We start from the raw sequence: 18058 nt of genomic DNA on the forward strand, positions 1-18058 counted from the left end.
GGTATGGTCAAGCATGTGGAACAGCTATCTTAATTATCAATATAGAATCTTCATTCGTGTTCATAGAAAGTTCTATCAACTTACAATGAAGACAACAAAAAGGAGAAATGGTAGAGGAGTATTACATTACTATTATGACCATGTGTAAATTATCGCAAGTTGTACCATCAAGTAGTGACACATTAACAGTACTATGGGTTCTATAATTCTGCTGCTGTTTAAGAGAGAGACAAACATACATATGGTACAGAGAAGTTTTGCATGCACAGCCACAACCATCAGCTAAATTGCCAACATTGCTTTTCTAGCGTGTTTTCATACAAAAATTATGTTAGTGTGCATTCAGTGGTGATCTCTAGCAGACATATCTATGTCTCTACCTTAAATAGCAGAATCATAGATAATTTAATAATTTTAATGTTTCAGTACTTGATTGTACAACTGATGACTAGTGCACATGATAAACGATATTTTTCTGGTATTTTCTGTCATTTTTGTTCTTTCAATTTAGTTGTTATAAGTTGGTAGAACTTTTTATGAAAAATAATTTTTCTGTCTATTTAGGATCTGAAGATTATTCCAATCACAGTCGAATATGGCCATATCATTCTATAACTTTGCGATCTAGACAAATAAAAGTAATTCTACTGATACAATTGTGGTGGAATGAGTGGCCAGTAGAAGGCGTTGCAGGTTTGGGGGATTTGTATAGGAAAGGATAGGTCCAGTCAAGACTTTGATGGTTTGGAGAATGGGTGAGACATGAAACTGCCATGTTGAGTTAGTTAGAAGCCTGAGAGTGTTGTAATCTTTCAGATGTATGGCTAGTAGTTGGGATTATGATGTTACTTTACAGTCGGGTTGATACAAGATACTTTTAATGTGTTAGCTGAATGTGTAGGCCAGTTTTAAAACGTGGAGAGGTCATAGTTGTGGAAGGTGTGGCTGGTTCTTATTGCTTGGACCTTTGAGGGGTTGTTCGTGACTCGATTGCAGGACGAGAGAGTGTTCAACATGCAGGGAAGACACTGTGTAATTCTCGTGGACAAAGGAACTGTGCATTTACCGTCGTCGCTTCCCATGCGAGCCTTGAGGGGTATGACATCCCAGCCCGGGTGCCCCTCTTCCACGAAGCGCGTCAGCACGGTGATGCGGTGACCCTTCTTGGAGAGCTCGGCCAGCAGCTCGCGGAAGACTATCCAGTGGCTCTTGCCGTCGTGCGGGAACACGGCCAGGATGTTGGCGCCCGCACAGGTCTGGACGCAGCACAGCGCCACGACCGCAGCGACGGCCAGTTCTGATATCTGCAAAAGCAGAACGCGGGTCAACTTCAACCCCAGTCTAGGTCTATCTCTCTCTCTCCTACCTTCCTGGATACGCCAGTCGGTAAGAGCGTTGCCCACGAGACAGAGTCCCAGGTACTAATTCCAGCTTGGCACAGTCTTATTTTGTGAAGTGGTTTCAAACCAGTGGACACCGCACTATGTGAAAGATTCATTTGGGAACAGTCCCCTAGGCTGAAGCTAAGCCATCAATTCGCGGTATTCGTAACGATGTGGAACGTGTCAGGTTAATAAAAGATGTATGTGCAAGATATTACATTACACAAAATATTGCATGACACTAATGTTTAAGTTTTTTTCCCCCTTAATTTTTATCTAAAAATTCAGCCAATGAGTAGAATGAGTTGTCATCTAGAAATTCTTTTAATTTATTTTTAAATGTTAGTTGGCTATCTGTCAGGCTTTTGATGCTGTTTGGTAGGTGACCAAAGACTTTTGTGGCAGCATAATTTACCCCTTTCTAAGCCAAAGTCAGATTTAACCCTGCATAGTGAAGATCATCCTTTCTCCCAGTGTTATAGCTATGCACACTGCTATTACTTTTGAACTGGATTGGATTATTAACAACAAATTTCATAAGTGAATATATATACTGTGAGGATCCCTAGATCCTTAAATAGATGTCTGCAGGATGACCATGGGTGGGCTCCAGCAATTATTCTGATTACACGTTTTTGAGCAATGAATACTTTTCTACTCAACGATGAATTACCCCAGAATATGATGCCATACGAAAGCAGTGAATGAAAGTAGGCATAGTAAGCTAATTTACTGAGATTCTTATCGCCAAAATTTGCAATAACCCTAATAGCATACGTAGCTGAACTCAGACATTTCAGCAGACCATCAATTTGTTGCTTCCAGTTTAGCCTCTCATCAATGGACACACCTAAAATTTTGGAAATTCTACCTTAGCTACAGACTTCTGTTCAAAGTCTATATATATTACTGGACTTGTGCCATTTACTGTACAGAACTGTATATACTGTGTTTTATCGAAATTTAAAGAGAGTCCTTTTGCTGAGAACCACTTAATAATTTTGTGAAAATCATCATTTACAATTACATAATTTACAATTACATCACTTAGTTCTTGGTTTTTGGATGTTATTACTATACTTGTATGATCAGCAAAAAGAACTAACTTTGCATCTTCATCAATGTGGAATGGTGAGTCATTAATGTATATCAAGAACAGTAAAGGACCTAAGACCGAACCCTGTAGGACCCTGTACTTGATAGCCCCCCAGTTTGAGGAATCAGCTGTTGTTTTAACATTACATGCACCACTTATTTCAACTTTCTGCATTCTTCCAGTTAAGTATGAATTAAACCATTTGTGCACTGCCCCCATAATGATTTAGCTTATCTAAAACGAAATTTGATATTCTGGGCTCGAGTCTTGGTCCAGCACACAGTTTTAACCTGCCACTAAGTTTAATAGCATCTTTTCTGCTCGAAACCGATATTAATGTAGGGTGTAAATTTAGACACGCACAGAATGACTGTAACCCTTACTTCAGTTGGAGACTCGTTCTAGCGTCATGTTGCTCACGTGGCTCTTAATACTGACTCATCAGTACAGCTCACGCTGGCGCCAAACACACTTCTATGTTGTCTAAGGCACGATGCTCCATGGTCCCAATCAGTTTAGTCATGGATTCTTGCTTTTAGCGCGCTATCTGTTTCTATTTTGACAACTGATGGTTCAAATGGCTCTAAGCACTATGGGACTCTACTTCTGAGGTCATCAGTCCCCTAGAACTTAGAACTACTTAAACGTAACTAACCTAAGGACAGCACACACATCCATGCCCGAGGCAGGATTCGAACCTGCGACCGTAGCAGCAGCGCGGTTCCGGACTGAAGCGCCTAGAACCGCTCGGCCACAGCGGCCGGCTGACAACGAATTATGGGACTTTGCTCTAAGCAATCATTTTGCCGCGCCACGACTGTTTATAACACCTATCACCTGAGGATGCATCTATATTGTGGGTAACCAGTGCTAACTGTACTAATACTATTTCACCAGCCAGTGCAGAAGATTCTATTCATCATGTAAACCTTAGACTTAACTGCAATGATTAGCACCTCAAAGAGCACTATTCACCATTACAGATGATTGTGCTGAAATTTGACACACATGTATCTTCGAGACCTATAGTTCTGAAGATTTCCCCCCAGACACCACCCTGCTGTCTATTTCTCAATTCGCTTTTGGCCCACTTCAAGGCACTACCTGCCATTTGCTGTTTCCCAGCAGTATATCAAAGCTGACAGTGTCAAATGCTTTGCTGAAGTCTAGCAGTGTTATTATGCCCTCACAGTTGTCTGTGTTATGTTTAAAGTCATCGCTTATGGTTGTTGCGCCGCAACTAATTTAATTGTCACAGTTGCATACCAAAGACGCCGTCAGGGGAAACGCAAGAGTCTCGTGAAGATCCGTCAGATGGGGGCCTGCCAGGTACACACATCTGGGGCGACCTGCTGATGGCAGCAAGTACTGCCACCATGGCATCGAGAGGTTACCACATAGCCTGGCCAACAAAGGGACCAGCAGAAAGACAGTGTGCAGTGTGGGTGACCTGATGGCTTCACATCTCAGCTGTGACCCTGTTGCGGTTTACATGGCGGGAACCAATGCTTTGACAAAACAAGGGTCAGGCCCATATAAATACTGCTCATTTCTAGACATCCTCCATCTCTGTGGGCAGGGGAGGGAGGGGGTTAAGCTGGTTTAGAAGTCCACTCGGATACACTTCCTGCCACTCCTGGACTCTACAACTGCTAGCTGCGATCCTTCTCTTCTTGTGGAGTCCAATGCTGATGACTCAGTGCCCACCAACAGTTGGGGCCTCTGAGGGCGCACGCAAGTCAGCACTGGCTTCCTATCCTTGTGATCTACAGTCCAAGCACAAGGCCGTGCAGCCATTCGTCCGCCATCACCTGTGTGGGCAAACTCCTCACTGGCTCCTCTTGTGTGGACTGCCACTGTTACTGAGAGCCACCTCCTACACAGTGGATCCGTAGCACTGTTCTGTGCGCCCCACTGCATCCTGCCCCAACTCTTGTGACTGCCCCTACACTGTGCAGCCACCACCATGAACTGCCACCTACTGTTGGATTCAGCATACTTGCAGAGTGGCTGCCATTTCCACTTCACTGGCCGACTGATGTCAGGGGTGGCCAGAGACAAGACACTCGCAAACCTCAGTGCCTTCTCGTCAATGGTGTACATTGGGGCATTGGCTCCTCCAAGCATCATGACGTTTTAGTTTTGCTGAACAATAGGTGGATGTTTTAACAATGCTGTTTTCATGACGAAATGTTGGGCAACAACCAGGAATCCACTCGCCACTCCACTGCCAGTCCACCCAGGGTTGTGCACGGCTGGCTACCTGACCTCTGATAGCTCATTTCCACCACCCACCATAGTGGCCAACCACTCCAGCTTTTACACCTTAGTGCATTGTTTGTTCTATATTCTTTACTGGACTGCTAAGTATCACATAAATATTTACTAATTTTGTGACGAAGAATTTATTACAACTATTCTATGTTTGTTACATAGGTCTTATATACAGTGTCCAGTAACATTTTTGTGACCACAGCTTATGTTCGAGATCAACATGCAAGAGCCATCCAGACAGTAGGTGGCAGCACTCACAGCGGACTGGATATAATGTGGGTTGGCGATGCAGAAAACAGTGTAGTCACTGTAATGTGGAAATGGAGTGATTTATTTGAAATCCAAAAGGGCTTGATCATTGGCTTTCAAGATCAAGAGTGGAACTATTTCCGAAATTGCTTAGTTTGTAAACTGTTCACATGCCGCCATGGTTAAAGTTCACTGTTTATGGCATAATGCTGTTTATAGCATAATGACACTAACCAAAACCAGTACTGAAGCAACTATGGTGCACCATAGGCCATACATTTCAGAGGTGAAAGAAGACTACAGCGATGTGTACAGACGTGCAACTGTTGACCAATTGACCACTCAGATGAACCAAAAGGCTACCAACAGTCTCTCCTCAGAGACTGTTCAGCAAACTTTGCTGTCTATGGGCCTCCACAGGAGGTGCCTGGTTCATGCACCAATGCTGATTGGTGTTCATTGACGATAAGGACTCGAATTTGTACGGTAATATTGCAACTGAACGTCCACTAAGTGGAGACTGGTGGCCATTTCAGAGGAATCACGTTTTATGCTCCATCTGACAGTTTTTGGCTAGTGTGGACCTGCAACAGTCATCGGAATGGTGCAAGCCAGATGGAGAATTATGATCTGGTGAATGTTTTCATGGCATTCCTTTTGTGCTATCGCCATTGTGGATGGCACAGCAGATCAACCCAAATGTATTTCTATCCTGCCGCCTGGTTAGCTGGGTGCTACCATAAATACCCCCCAGGCGCTGGGCCCAGGTTCGATTTCCAGGCTGGTCGGAGATTTTCTCCACTTGAGGACTGGGTGTTGAGTTATCATCACTTCATCCTCATCATCGGACGCAAGTCGCCCAATGTGGCGCCAAATGAAATAAGACTTACACTTGGGAGCCGAACCCAAATGGGACATCCCAGCCAATAAAAAAAAAAAAAAAAAATTGTGTGACGAGGTCCTCCCATCGAATAGACCGTTCGCCTGGTGCAAGTCTTTCGATTTGACGGCACTTCGGCGACTTGCGCGTCGATGGGGATGAAATGATGATGATTAGGACAACACAACACCCAGTCCCTGAGCAGAGAAAATCTCTGACCCAGACGAGAATCTAACCCGGGCCCTTAGGATTGACATACTGTCGCGCTGACCACACAGCTACTGGGGGCAGACGATCCCAGCCAATCATGCAATACAATCATTTCATTTTTCGTTTTTATCATTGGTGACAATGTCCACCCCAACACACAGTTTGTTTCTTCCTCAGCAAAATTCCACGTATCAGCAAGAGCACAATGTTTCACACAGCTGACAGGTATGTGTGTGGTTCAAAGAGCAGCACGATGAGTTTACCATACTCCCTTGGTCACCAAGTTCCCCAGATTTAAACCCAGTCGAGAATCTGTGGGAGGACCTCGACGGAGCTGTTCGCACAAAGGACCGTCGACTAAGAAACATACAGCAGCTGACCATGGTAGGCTGAGGTAGCAAGGCCCCACATCCCACCTTCCACAACCTCACTGACACACTTCCTGGATGTCCACGCTGCAAAAGGTGGTTGTTCAGACTTAATGCGACTGGACCACATATAGCCAGGTGGTCCAACTAAGACTACAGTACCGTCTGCTACCTCAATCAATGAGTCTTGTACCTGAACACACACATGCAATTGATCTCTAGGGCAATATTTGTTAGGATGGTATTAGGTGATGCCAGGGGTCGTCTGGCCAAGTTAACCAGCAGGTAGATAGAACCTGTGGAAGGCACATGGGATTCCTGTTCCCTGGACACCAGGTGTGGTGTAGACTAACCAACAGCCACTACTTTGCCCCCCCCCCCCCCACCTCTGTATGCTGAATGTGTTGACATGTGCAAATACTGTTACACATGCCTCAGCCATCAATATTTCGTAATACATTTACTGCTCAATAATAATGTAGTGAGTTATTCTCTTAATATCCCATTCATGATTTGTAAGCACTTCACGGTAGTCACGTGGATGCTAGCATTAAGTACACACGAGTACTTTTTAGCGCATAGATTGACTTCATACTGTGCTAGCGTAAGCTGTCGCCAGCACACTGGTTGGCAAAGATGAAGCGCGAAGATCGATTGGTAGGCTCTGGATGAAGTGCGCCTATCACGAGACGGGCCAGAGACACGCCCACAAGCAACATGCCGCCAACGCCTTCTGCACAGCCTATATTTAGGCCGCCACCGCTAACTGGCGGGCCTCACTCAATCAAAGTTTGGCGTCTGTGAGTTTACTGACAGAGCGCGCTTAATTTATCACGGGCTACGACAGTACATAGCCACCAGTTTAGTGACTATCGTGGGAGAAGTTTACCTCAACCAGAATTGTACTTTACTAGCAGTGAGAAACTGCAGTTTTTAATAGCTACATTACATCAGTCTGCAAGAGGACTATTACAGATGAGATTGTACCACACCACATAGACTATATTCAAGCTATGTAAAGTTTCCAGTTCATGTAATAAAGAACTGTATTAATCCATATGTGGATCTGTGTTGTACAAAGAGGATACCGGCCATCCGTAACTACATCCTGTTCCTTGCAGTAGAAGACTCTACACGTAAGAAAACTTATGATAATTACTGAGAGTCAGACTTTCATCCTGGGCATCCCCTGATGTGATTTGGTGCATTTAAATAGTGGCTACACGCTGTCGAGTTAAACAAGATCAGTGTTAACAGACTGCCTGCGATTTCTCGCCATGGATGTGTTCAGGAAGTCTTAAACACTTTTACTGTAAAGAAATCTGGCGAATGTGTGAGATGCTGTAATAGTACGATTTCTGCATTTCATGCCGGCCCCCACGTCACCAAAATGAAATTTATTTAAAAGAGGAATATACTTATATGAAAATGGAGCCCTTTAACCATTGCTTACTTAGCTTCAATACAAAAGCCGACGGCGGTGGCCGAGCGGTTCTAGGCGCTTCAGTCCGGAACAGCGCGACTGCTAAGGTCGCAGGTTCGAATCTTGCCTCGGGCATGGATGTGTGTGATGTCCTTAGGCTAGTTAGGTTTAAGTAGTTTTAAGTTCTATGGGGACTGATGACCTCAGATGTTAAGTCCTATAGTGCTCAGAGCCATTTGAACCATTTCAATACAAAAATTACACTGAAATAGATTTCTTGACTCACTTTACCTTACGGCTCATACTTCACGTTTACTATCGGAAAACAGTCTGGCACAAATAACCACACTCGTATTGCACAGCAACGATGGTGATGTAGAAAATTATAGTTCACGTCCCATTGCAAAGCGGAGCCCATGACGAGCATGTATTCCGTGTGTTTTTAGGGCAACAAAAAGCACAGCCACTTCTACATAAGTTCCAAGGTGGAACCATTAAATGCTGGAGGAGACAGTCCAGCATTCGAGAGATTACAGTTTCACATTGAAACCTCCCCGTAGAAAAATTTGTGAATTACTGTGCTGATAAACCCCTTACGTTATTGATTTTCAAACAGCTGAGCAAAACTGAACGTACTCAGACATTTCTCTCTTTACTTATTCTGATCATCACTAAACTGACACACAATATTTTTAGCGCAACGCAATCTGACTTTGAATAATCCCTACAAAAGAATGGCCCTGACTAACAATAACCTATACCTTTCATGAATCACTTACCTCACAAAAATCTTCGTTACTTATATATATATATATCTCTCACTTCATGATATCCATTATTAGAAATTTACTCTTTCTGATGGACACACATCCAGATCGTCCGCTCTCAAAATTCTGCCATCTCCCCACATCCACCACTGCTGGCGGCTCACCTCCAACTGCGCAACGCTACACGCTGTTCACATTCAACTGCCCAACACTACAATAGCAAATATTCCAACAATGCAAACCAGCCACAGACTTCACACAGCAAAGCCAGTGATTTTCATACAGAGCGCAACGTGGCGTTACCAACATAAAAACATAAACAGCCTACTTACAACATGTTCAGGCCAAGGTTAGCTTACAGAGTTTCGCCTGATGAGTAGAACACAACTTTCACTTCATTAGTTTCACACTCGAAGATACCTAGTACCACGAGCAAAGTATCAGTGGTTTTTCTCGGTTCTGCACAGCTTCCTATACAAGGTCTCTGATGGTAGCGCCCTGCCGCTATCGAAGGCAAGTTGGCGTCTTGTCTCCGGCAAATACAGCTGTCGACTGGAGTGCAGACTATTCACACCATTGCCGTGAATGTAAGCTCTGCGGTCATTAAACTACGTCTATCTACCCTACACTGTGGAGGACTCCCTTCTATATTTCGTACAGCAGTCACCCGCCGGTGCCCGAATAGTGCTCTCGGTTTTGTGGTGCGGCCAACAGAGGGCAAGCCATGGAGTGCAGATTCGCCTGCAAAGGAGCCTACGGAAAGTTAAGCGGGAGCGGGCTGCCTATGGACTGACCAGTTGTGGCAGGTGATTAGCCTTCACAGCACCGAGTTCGATAAACTGGGGTTTAGTGTACCCTCAGCATCGAACTTCTTAAATGGCAGAGGAGGAAGGGGCTACTGAGAACGACGATGGTTTGTTCCTTATGCTTCAAACCTTACCTACAGACGACACACGGTTTTTATAAGTAATGTAATCAGCATTGGTATCCAGTTATCATTTGAAGAAAACTGCTGCAGAATCGCATCGAATGCTTGTCAAAGCCTTCAGCGAACATGCTCTCGAGAAAACACAGTGTTCCGAGTGGCTCAAAAAATTCTAAAGTGGTGATTTTGACGTGAGAAACGACGAGCGCGGATACCCACCGAAAAGTTCCAAGAGAACGAATTGCAAGTCTTATTGGATGAAGATGATACTCAAAAAGGAAGAAGCGGACGAATTGAATGTGACGCAGAAAGCCGTTTCTCTTCGGTTGAAAGCTATTGGAAAGGTGCAGAGAGTGGGAAAATGGGTTCCTCAAGAACTGGATGAAAGACAGCAAGTAAATCGAAAGACCACTTGTGAAATGCTGCTCGCCAGATACAAAATAAAGTAGTTTCTCCGTCGAATATTGGCAGTGATGAAAAATGGATATATTTTGAGAATAGCAAGCGTCGTAAATCTAGGTTGAATCCAGGCAAACCAACGACCTCCTCTGCAACACCAAATCGCGTTGGAAACAAGACAATGCTCTGTGTTTGGTGGGATCAGAAGGGTGGCATCTATTATGAGCTGTTAAAATCTAGTGAAACCGTTAACACTGGTCACTACCAACAGCAAATAATCGATTAAAATCGAGTATTACGTGAAAAACGACCGAAATATGGACAAAGGCAACACACAGTCATATTACTGCATGACAACGCCCCATCACACACAGCAAAACGGGTCAGGGAAACGATCTAAGCGTTCAGTTGGGAAATACTAGGGCATGTTGTTTATTCTCCAGACTTGGTTCCGTCCAATTGTTGCCTATTTCCACCACTGGGATACGCTCTCGTTGAACAACGTTTCAATTCGTATGAAAATGTGCGAAAGTGGCTCGCTGACTGGTTCGCTTCAAAAGAAGAACTGTTTTTTTGGCATGGCATGCATAACCTGCCGGAGAGGTTGGAGAAATGTATGAACAGCAATGGAGATTTTGAATAAAATATCGTTTATAAGTTTGAAACAATAGACGTGTGATTATAGCAACCAAATCCTGGTTTCATACTTCTACACCTTCAATCCCACTATCGTGGAACAAGGCTAAGATTATTTTGATACACAAGAAACGAAGTATTCACAATATTAAAAACTACCGTCCTATCAGCTTGCTCTCAATTTTGTACAAAATTTTCACAAAGATCTTGTTAAACCGAATTAGTTCCACCCTAGACTCAACCCAACCTATAGAACAAGCTGGATTCCGAAGCAATTTTAGCACTATTGTCCACATTTTGACCGTTAGTGATAAGCAGAGCGAATGAATACCAACTGCCTCTGTGCATTGCCTTTGTTGACTTTGAAAAGGCATTTGACTCCGTTAGCGATGTAGCTGTCCTCCAAGCTTTGAGTGAGCAAGGGGTGGGAGCAGCATACATTGAAGTGCTCAGGAAAATCTACGAGAATTCTTCAGCTTATGTTAACATCGGTGAATCAACTCAAGAATTCCGCATCATGAGGGGTGTCAAGCAAGGCGATCCCATCTCCCCAAAACTGTTCTCTGCTGTATTGGAAATGGCTATGTCAAAGCTGAGCTGGGAAGGTAAGGGAAGGGAAGTAGAATTAATGGAAGAAGGCTTACCAACTTGAGATTTGCTGATGATATTGCCTTACTGGCCAAAGACTTCGCAGAGCTCCAAAACTTAGTTACAGATCTTGCATCGGAATGTCAGCTGGTGGGCTTGAACATGAACATTTTCAAAACAACAGTCATGTCCAACAAATGGGTCCCAGCTGGAGATGTGAAAGTCAAGGACAGTCTATTAGAAGAGGTCAGTGAATATGTCTACCTTGGCCAGATTATAAATATGAATGTAGACATAAGGCCAGAAATTATCTACGCATCAAGCTTGGCTGACAAGCATTTGGGAAGAATTCAACAGTATGCAGATCAAAAATGCCAGTAAATCTGAAGAAAGCAGTATTTAATCAATGCATTCTTCCTGTGATGACGTATAGCTGCGAGACATGGACACAACTCATTTACAAAAGGGAAACTTAGGAAAGCACAGAGAGCCATGGAGAGATCAATGATGGACTATACAAGAAATGATAGGAAAAAGGCAGATGACATCCGGTCTGTGAAGAAGGCTAACGACATCTTAAAGACAGTAGGTTCCATGAAATGGCAGTGGTCTGGCCACGTCTCAAGAAGAAAAGACAACAGATGGACGAAGCTAGTACTGGAGTGGAGTCCGAGAGAGCACTGGAGGCCTAGAGGAAGACCACCAGACAGATGGGACATAGATATCAAGAAGATCAATGGTAACACCTGGCAGAGAACTGCCCAAGACCGTCCCACTTGGAGAAGACAGCTGAAATCGTATCTGAATCCACAATAAGAGGCCACATCATTTAATAATTGAATTGGCTGATGATGACTTCTACACCTGATAATTACTTTTCGGTACACTATTCTATATAATTTGGTTTTCTGGGGACGGAGGGGAGGAGAGGGGGGAGGGTGTCATCCCTCGGTGATGCGGGCACACACTCAGCTGGTACGATGTTCTTCCTCCCACTCCCATTAGAACATCCACTCACTCAGTGATTCAACTGCGAGTGACAACAATATCACTCGCTATCTTTGCGTAAGGGACTGTGGATCCCTTACGATGTCGTAAGTAGAATTTACGTAATATCAACTGACGTAGATGTGAAATTGTGTGTGTTGCTAGGTGTCACGATCCATTTTACTTCAAAAATCGGTATTCGATTTCGAAATTATGTCTCAAAGCCGCTGTAGCTGCAGCTGCAACTTGCCACAGGATGGGGCTGCTCTTTCAGCAAGGCCGCGCTAGAGATGGCCTCGTTGTGAGACAGAAGGCTTCTTCCGGGGCTGCTCGCACCTCGCTAAAGCCGTCCGCACACGGAGCGTGCATCCGAACGCTGAGCGTGCCGAGTTTCTGACATCATAGCGTGGAATAGCACGTTCGGGAGTCTTTCCAAACGTGCAGAGCACTATCTGGCATGTCAGACATTCTGAGCGTGCGTCTGAGCGTTGACCAATGAGATGGCACAACGCCACCTACGTCACACGCACACCGTCTCCCTTCAGTACAGAGTTGAGACACGCCAAATTGGCATTCATTTCAAGCCAATATGTATATATGCCGTTTCTGAGCACCAACAAATTGAAAATCACTGGAAAACGCGTTGTTAGTTGTGTGATTCGTACCAATAAAAAATGAGAAACATGTTTGTTGTTGTGGTCTTCAGTCCTGAGACTGGTTTGATGCAGCTCTCCAAGCTACTCTATCCTGCGCAAGCTTCATCTCCCAGTACCTACTGCAACCTACATCCTTCTGAATCTGCTTAGTGTATTCATCTCTTGGTCTCCCTCTACGATTTTTACCCTCCACGCTGCCCTCCAATACTAAATTGGTGTTCCCTTGATGCCTCAGAATATGTCCTACCAACCGATCTCTTCTTGTCAAGTTGTGCCACAAACTTCTCTTCTCCCCAATCCTATTCAACACCTCCCCATTAGTTATGTGATCTACCCATCTAATCTTCAGCATTCTTCTGTAGCACCACATTTCGAAAGTTTCTATTCTATTCTTGTCTAAACTATTTGTCGTCCATGTTTCACTTCCATACATGGCTACACTCCATACAAATACTTTCAGAAACGACTTCCTGACACTTAAATCTATACTCGATGTTAACAAATTTCTCTTCTTCAGAAACGCTTTCCTTGCCATTGCCAGTCTAAATTTTATATCCTCTCTACTTCGACCATCATGAGTTATTTTGCTTCCCAAATAGCAAAACTCCTTTACTACTTTAAGTGTCTTATTTCCTAATCTAATTCCCTCAGCATCACCCGAGTTAACTCGACTACATTCCATTATCCTCGTTTTGCTTTTGTTGATGTTCATCTTATATCCTCCTTTCAATAAAACAATTCATTCCGTTCAACAGCTCTTCCAAGACCTTTGCTGTCTCTGACAGAATTACAATGTCATCGGTGAACCTCAAAGTTTTTATTTCTTCTCCACGGATTTTAATACCTACTCCGAATTTTTCTTTTCTTTCCTTCACTGCTTGCTCAATATACAGATTGAATAACATCGCGGAGAGGCTACAACCCTGTCTCACTCCCTTCCCAACCACTGCTTCCCTTTCATGCCCCTCGACTCTTGTAACTGCCATCTGGTTTCTGTACAAATTGTAAATGGCCTTTCGCTCCCTGTATTTTACCCCTGCCACCTTCAGAATTTGAAAGAGAGTATTCCAGTCAACATTGTCAAAAGCTTTCTCTAAGTCTACAAATGCTAGAAACGTGGGTTTGCCTTTCCTTAATCTAGCTTCTAAGATAAACCGTAGGGTCAGTTTTGCCACACGTGTTCCAATATTTCTACGGAATCCAAACTGATCTTTCCCAAGGTCAGCTTCTACTAGTTTTTCCATTCGTCTGTAAAGAATTCGCGTTAGTATTTTGCAGCCGTGACTAATTAAACTGATAGTTCGGTAATTTTCACATCTGTCAACACCTGCTTTCTTTGGGATTGGAATTATTATATTCTTCTTCTTGAAGTCTGAGGGAATTTCGTGTGTCTCATACATCTTGCTCACCAGATGGTAGAGTTTGTCAGGACTGGCTCTCCCAAGGCTGTCAGTAGTTCTAATGGAATGTTGTCTACTCCCGGGGCCTTGTTTCGACTTAGGTCTTTCAGTGCTCTGTCAAACTCTTCACGCAGTATCGTATCTCCCATTTCATCTTCATCTACATCCTCTTCCATTTCCATAATATTGTCCTCAAGTACATCGCCCTTGTATAGACCCTCTATACACTCCTTCCACCTTCCTGCTTTCCCTTCTTTGCTTAGAACTGGGTTTCCATCTGAGCTCTTGATATTCATACAAGTGGTTCTCTTTTCTCCAAAGGTCTCTCTAATTTTCATGTTGACAGTATCTATCTTACCCCTAGTGAGATAAGCCTCTACATCCTTACATTTATGCTCTATCCATCCCTGCTTAGCCATTTTGCACTTCCTGTCGATCTCATTTTTGAGACGTTTGTATTCCTTTTTGCCTGCTTCACTCGCTGCATTTTTGTATTTTCTGCTTTCATCAATTAAATTCAATATTTCTTCCGTTACCCAAGGATTTCTACTAGCCCTCGTCTTTTTACCTACTTGATCCTCTACTGCCTTCACTACTTCATCCCTCAATGCTACCCATTCTTCTTCTACTGTATTTCTTTCCCCCATTCCTGCCATTTGTTCCCTTATGCTCTCCCTGAAACTCTGTACAACCTCTGGTTCTTTCAGTTTATCCAGGTTCCATCTCCTGAAATTCCCACCTTTTTGCAGTTTCCTCAGTTTTAATCTACAGTTCATAACCAATATATCTGAAATCTGTCAGTATCTCCAGGTTTCTTCCATCTGTACAACCTTCTTTCATGATTCTTGAACCAAGTGTTAGCTATGATTAAGTTGTGCTCTGTGCAAAATTCTACCAGGCGGCTTCCTCTTTCATTTCTTAGCCCCAATCCATATTCACCTACTACGTTTCCTTCTCTCCCTTTTCCTAGTACCGAACTCCAGTCACCCATGACTTAAATATTTCGTCTCCCTTCACTATCTGAATAATTTCTTTTATTTCATCATACATTTCTTCAATTTCTTCATCATCTGCAGAGCTAGTTGGCATATAAACTTTTACTACTGTAGTAGGCGTGGGCTTCGTGTCTATCTTGGCCACAATAATGCGTTCACTATGATGTTTGTAGTAGCTTACCCGCATTCCTATTTTTTTTATTCATTATTAAACCTACTCCTGCATTACCCCTATTTGACTTTGTATTTATAACCCTGTATTCGCCTGACCAAAAGTCTTGTTCCTCCTGCTACCGAGCTTCACTAATTCCCACTATATCTAACTGTAACCTATCCATTTCCCTTTTTAAATTTTCTAACCTACCTGCCCGATTAAGGGATGTGACATTCCACGCTCCGATCCGTAGAACGCCAGTTTTCTTTCTCCTGATAACGACATCCTCTTGAGTAGTCCCCGCCCGGAGATCCGAATGGGGGACTATTTTACCTCAGGAATATTTTACCGAAGAGGACGCCATAATCATTAACCATACAGTAAAGCTGCATGCCCTCGGGAAAAGTTACGGCTGTAGTTTCCCCTTGCTTTCAACCGTTCGCAGTATGATCACAGCAAGGCCGTTTTGGTTAGTGTTTCAAGGCCAGATCAGTCAGTCATCCAGACTGTTGCCCCTGAAACTACTGAAAAGGTTGCTGCCCCTCTTCAGAATCCACACGTTTGTCTGGCCTCTCAACAGATACCCCTCCGTTGTGGTTGCACCTACGGTACGGCCATCTGTATCGCTGAGGCACGCAAACCTCCCCACCAACGGCAAGGTCCATGGTTCATGGGGGGGGGGGGGGGGGGGGGGGGGGAGAGAAACATCATATTCGTGGCAAAAGAATTAAAGAATTATTGTAACTTGCGTATTATCAGAGTAGGCTATTTGAAGGCAGCGACACACTGAAGACCCACCCAAAACGCATGGTTCCTGGTACAATTTGTTTTAATTTAATTTCAATTAGTAACATAATTATCTGCAATTAACATTCTTAACAAAGCGTAATATAATATGAGAAAGTAAACGGGAATTATTGTTAGTTTAGTAGCCGGCACGGTAGCTCAGCGTGTTCGGTCAGAGGGCTAGCTGCCTTGTGTAATAAAAAAAACTGAGTTAATGGATCAACAACAAACTGAAACGGGTGTCTTTCGACGTCCACCCAGAGCAGATACAACGACCGAAAAGGAACAAAATAAGATTAAAAAAAAAGTGTAATGAGTAGCGTCTCTGTCTATTCATGAGATTTTGTTGGGGCGGTGGTTAGCCTCTTGACACTTCCAAATTTTTTTTCCTAACATTTGCGTTTTTAGTAGGTTCTGATACTTTATTGTTAGTTTAATAAAAGTATATGCTATAATATTTGATGTTATGCAAATATAAATTCAGCTTTTTTTGAGGGGTGACTTCGTTCGATTGGCTTTATCTTTAAGACAACTTGCGCTACTTGTATAAAGATATTTTGCTCGTTTTTCTTTTACGCTTCGTAATTCACATGTTGCAAAGATTCTGCTACTGGGTAGGAACAGTGATCAGGTAAGACTAATCTTGGGGCTTTTACTAAAATGTGGGAATGATGAAATAATGTTTATCTTATGCGGAGAAGTATTCCAAATTAGTACCGCACTGTTTGTAACGGAACTTCAATAAGTCTGTGTCCTTATTGATCGGACATGGTACTTTCGTTTTCGTGGACGATGGAGGATTTGTGCGTTTTAATAGGGCTAACGTGGGAATTTTACGCGCGCCCGTTGAGCAAACAGTGTGATTCACGAACTAGAAACATCCCTCAACTGCAGCTGGAGTGCGTTGCGATCGCGTATACCACGTTGGGGGCCACGTACCGTATGCACAAGTCGCATCGTTCCCGAGCGTTCAGCAGCACGTTGAACTCGGCACGCTCAGCGTTAACGTTCGACAGCACGGTCCGTGTGCCGACGGCTTAACGCTGGTGGCGTTCATGCGGGAGCCGGAGGTAGCGCTGTTCGCGTAGTTTACCCGTGGTCCTCGGGCACTGCTGGCTCGCACGTCTACGCCCACTCTCTCACGTCGTGCTGGAGTGCGGTGTTCCAGCGGCCGCGAGCCTCCCTGTGGTCTTGCAGCCGCAAGCTGTTTAATCCGCCCAGTTCTGCCTCTACGGTTGAGCTGGCGGTCGCAGGCTGCACTGCGGTGTGTGGTGCTGCTGCTCTGCACAGAACTCACGCCCACGCCGAATGTCTGCCGGTCGGGTAAGTACTGTTCCTGGCCGCTGGCCTCGGCTCCTCGTGGTAGCCTGCTTGGAACAGTCGCAGCTGTGGCAGCTGGTGACGCGTGGCTAGTACAGATCAGAAACTGAGCGAGTACCAGTCTGATGTGGGTTGCATACGTTAGAAACCAAGGCAGCGGTGTTACGTCACTGCTATTACGGCTTCCTTCCTCCCTTGCTTCCCAGGCTACTTGTGAGAGAGTATGACGAGTCTGAGAATGTTGGCGCTGCGGTCGCTTCTTACTCGCCAGCTGGTTCTCTCTCCCTGAAGCGTGCTAGTACGACTGTCGCGATCAGATAGACTCTAAGCTGAATAGCGATTAAACATTACTTACAATAGTCTTCCGAAAGTGTCTGTATGTCCGTCTTTTTAGAGATGGTTGCGGGACTCGGCTGTTCGACAGAGCAAGTCACATTAAACACCTTCCACCTATCTAGTTTCCAACCTTATTTGGCAGCCAGCTTCAGCGTGCTACTACGCCATCTTCAGGCACCTGACCCACATGTAGGAAGACTACCTCGGTTGTGATCAAAACAGGGACC

General features: G+C 44.2%; 1 protein-coding gene across 1 annotated transcript in view; it reads right to left on the reverse strand.

Annotated features, from left to right (window-relative positions):
- LOC124544928 (UDP-glucosyltransferase 2-like) overlaps positions 1-18058 on the reverse strand; it is a 105652-nt gene that overhangs the window by 35431 nt on the left and 52163 nt on the right. The window contains exon 2 of the mRNA XM_047123674.1: positions 1067-1304. Within this exon, the coding sequence (XP_046979630.1) occupies positions 1067-1304 (238 nt within the window). The remainder of the gene's footprint in view (positions 1-1066; positions 1305-18058) is intronic.

The sequence above is a fragment of the Schistocerca americana genome, chromosome 8 (genome assembly GCF_021461395.2).
Source record: "Schistocerca americana isolate TAMUIC-IGC-003095 chromosome 8, iqSchAmer2.1, whole genome shotgun sequence".
In the NCBI taxonomy this organism is placed as follows: Eukaryota; Metazoa; Arthropoda; class Insecta; order Orthoptera; family Acrididae; genus Schistocerca; species Schistocerca americana.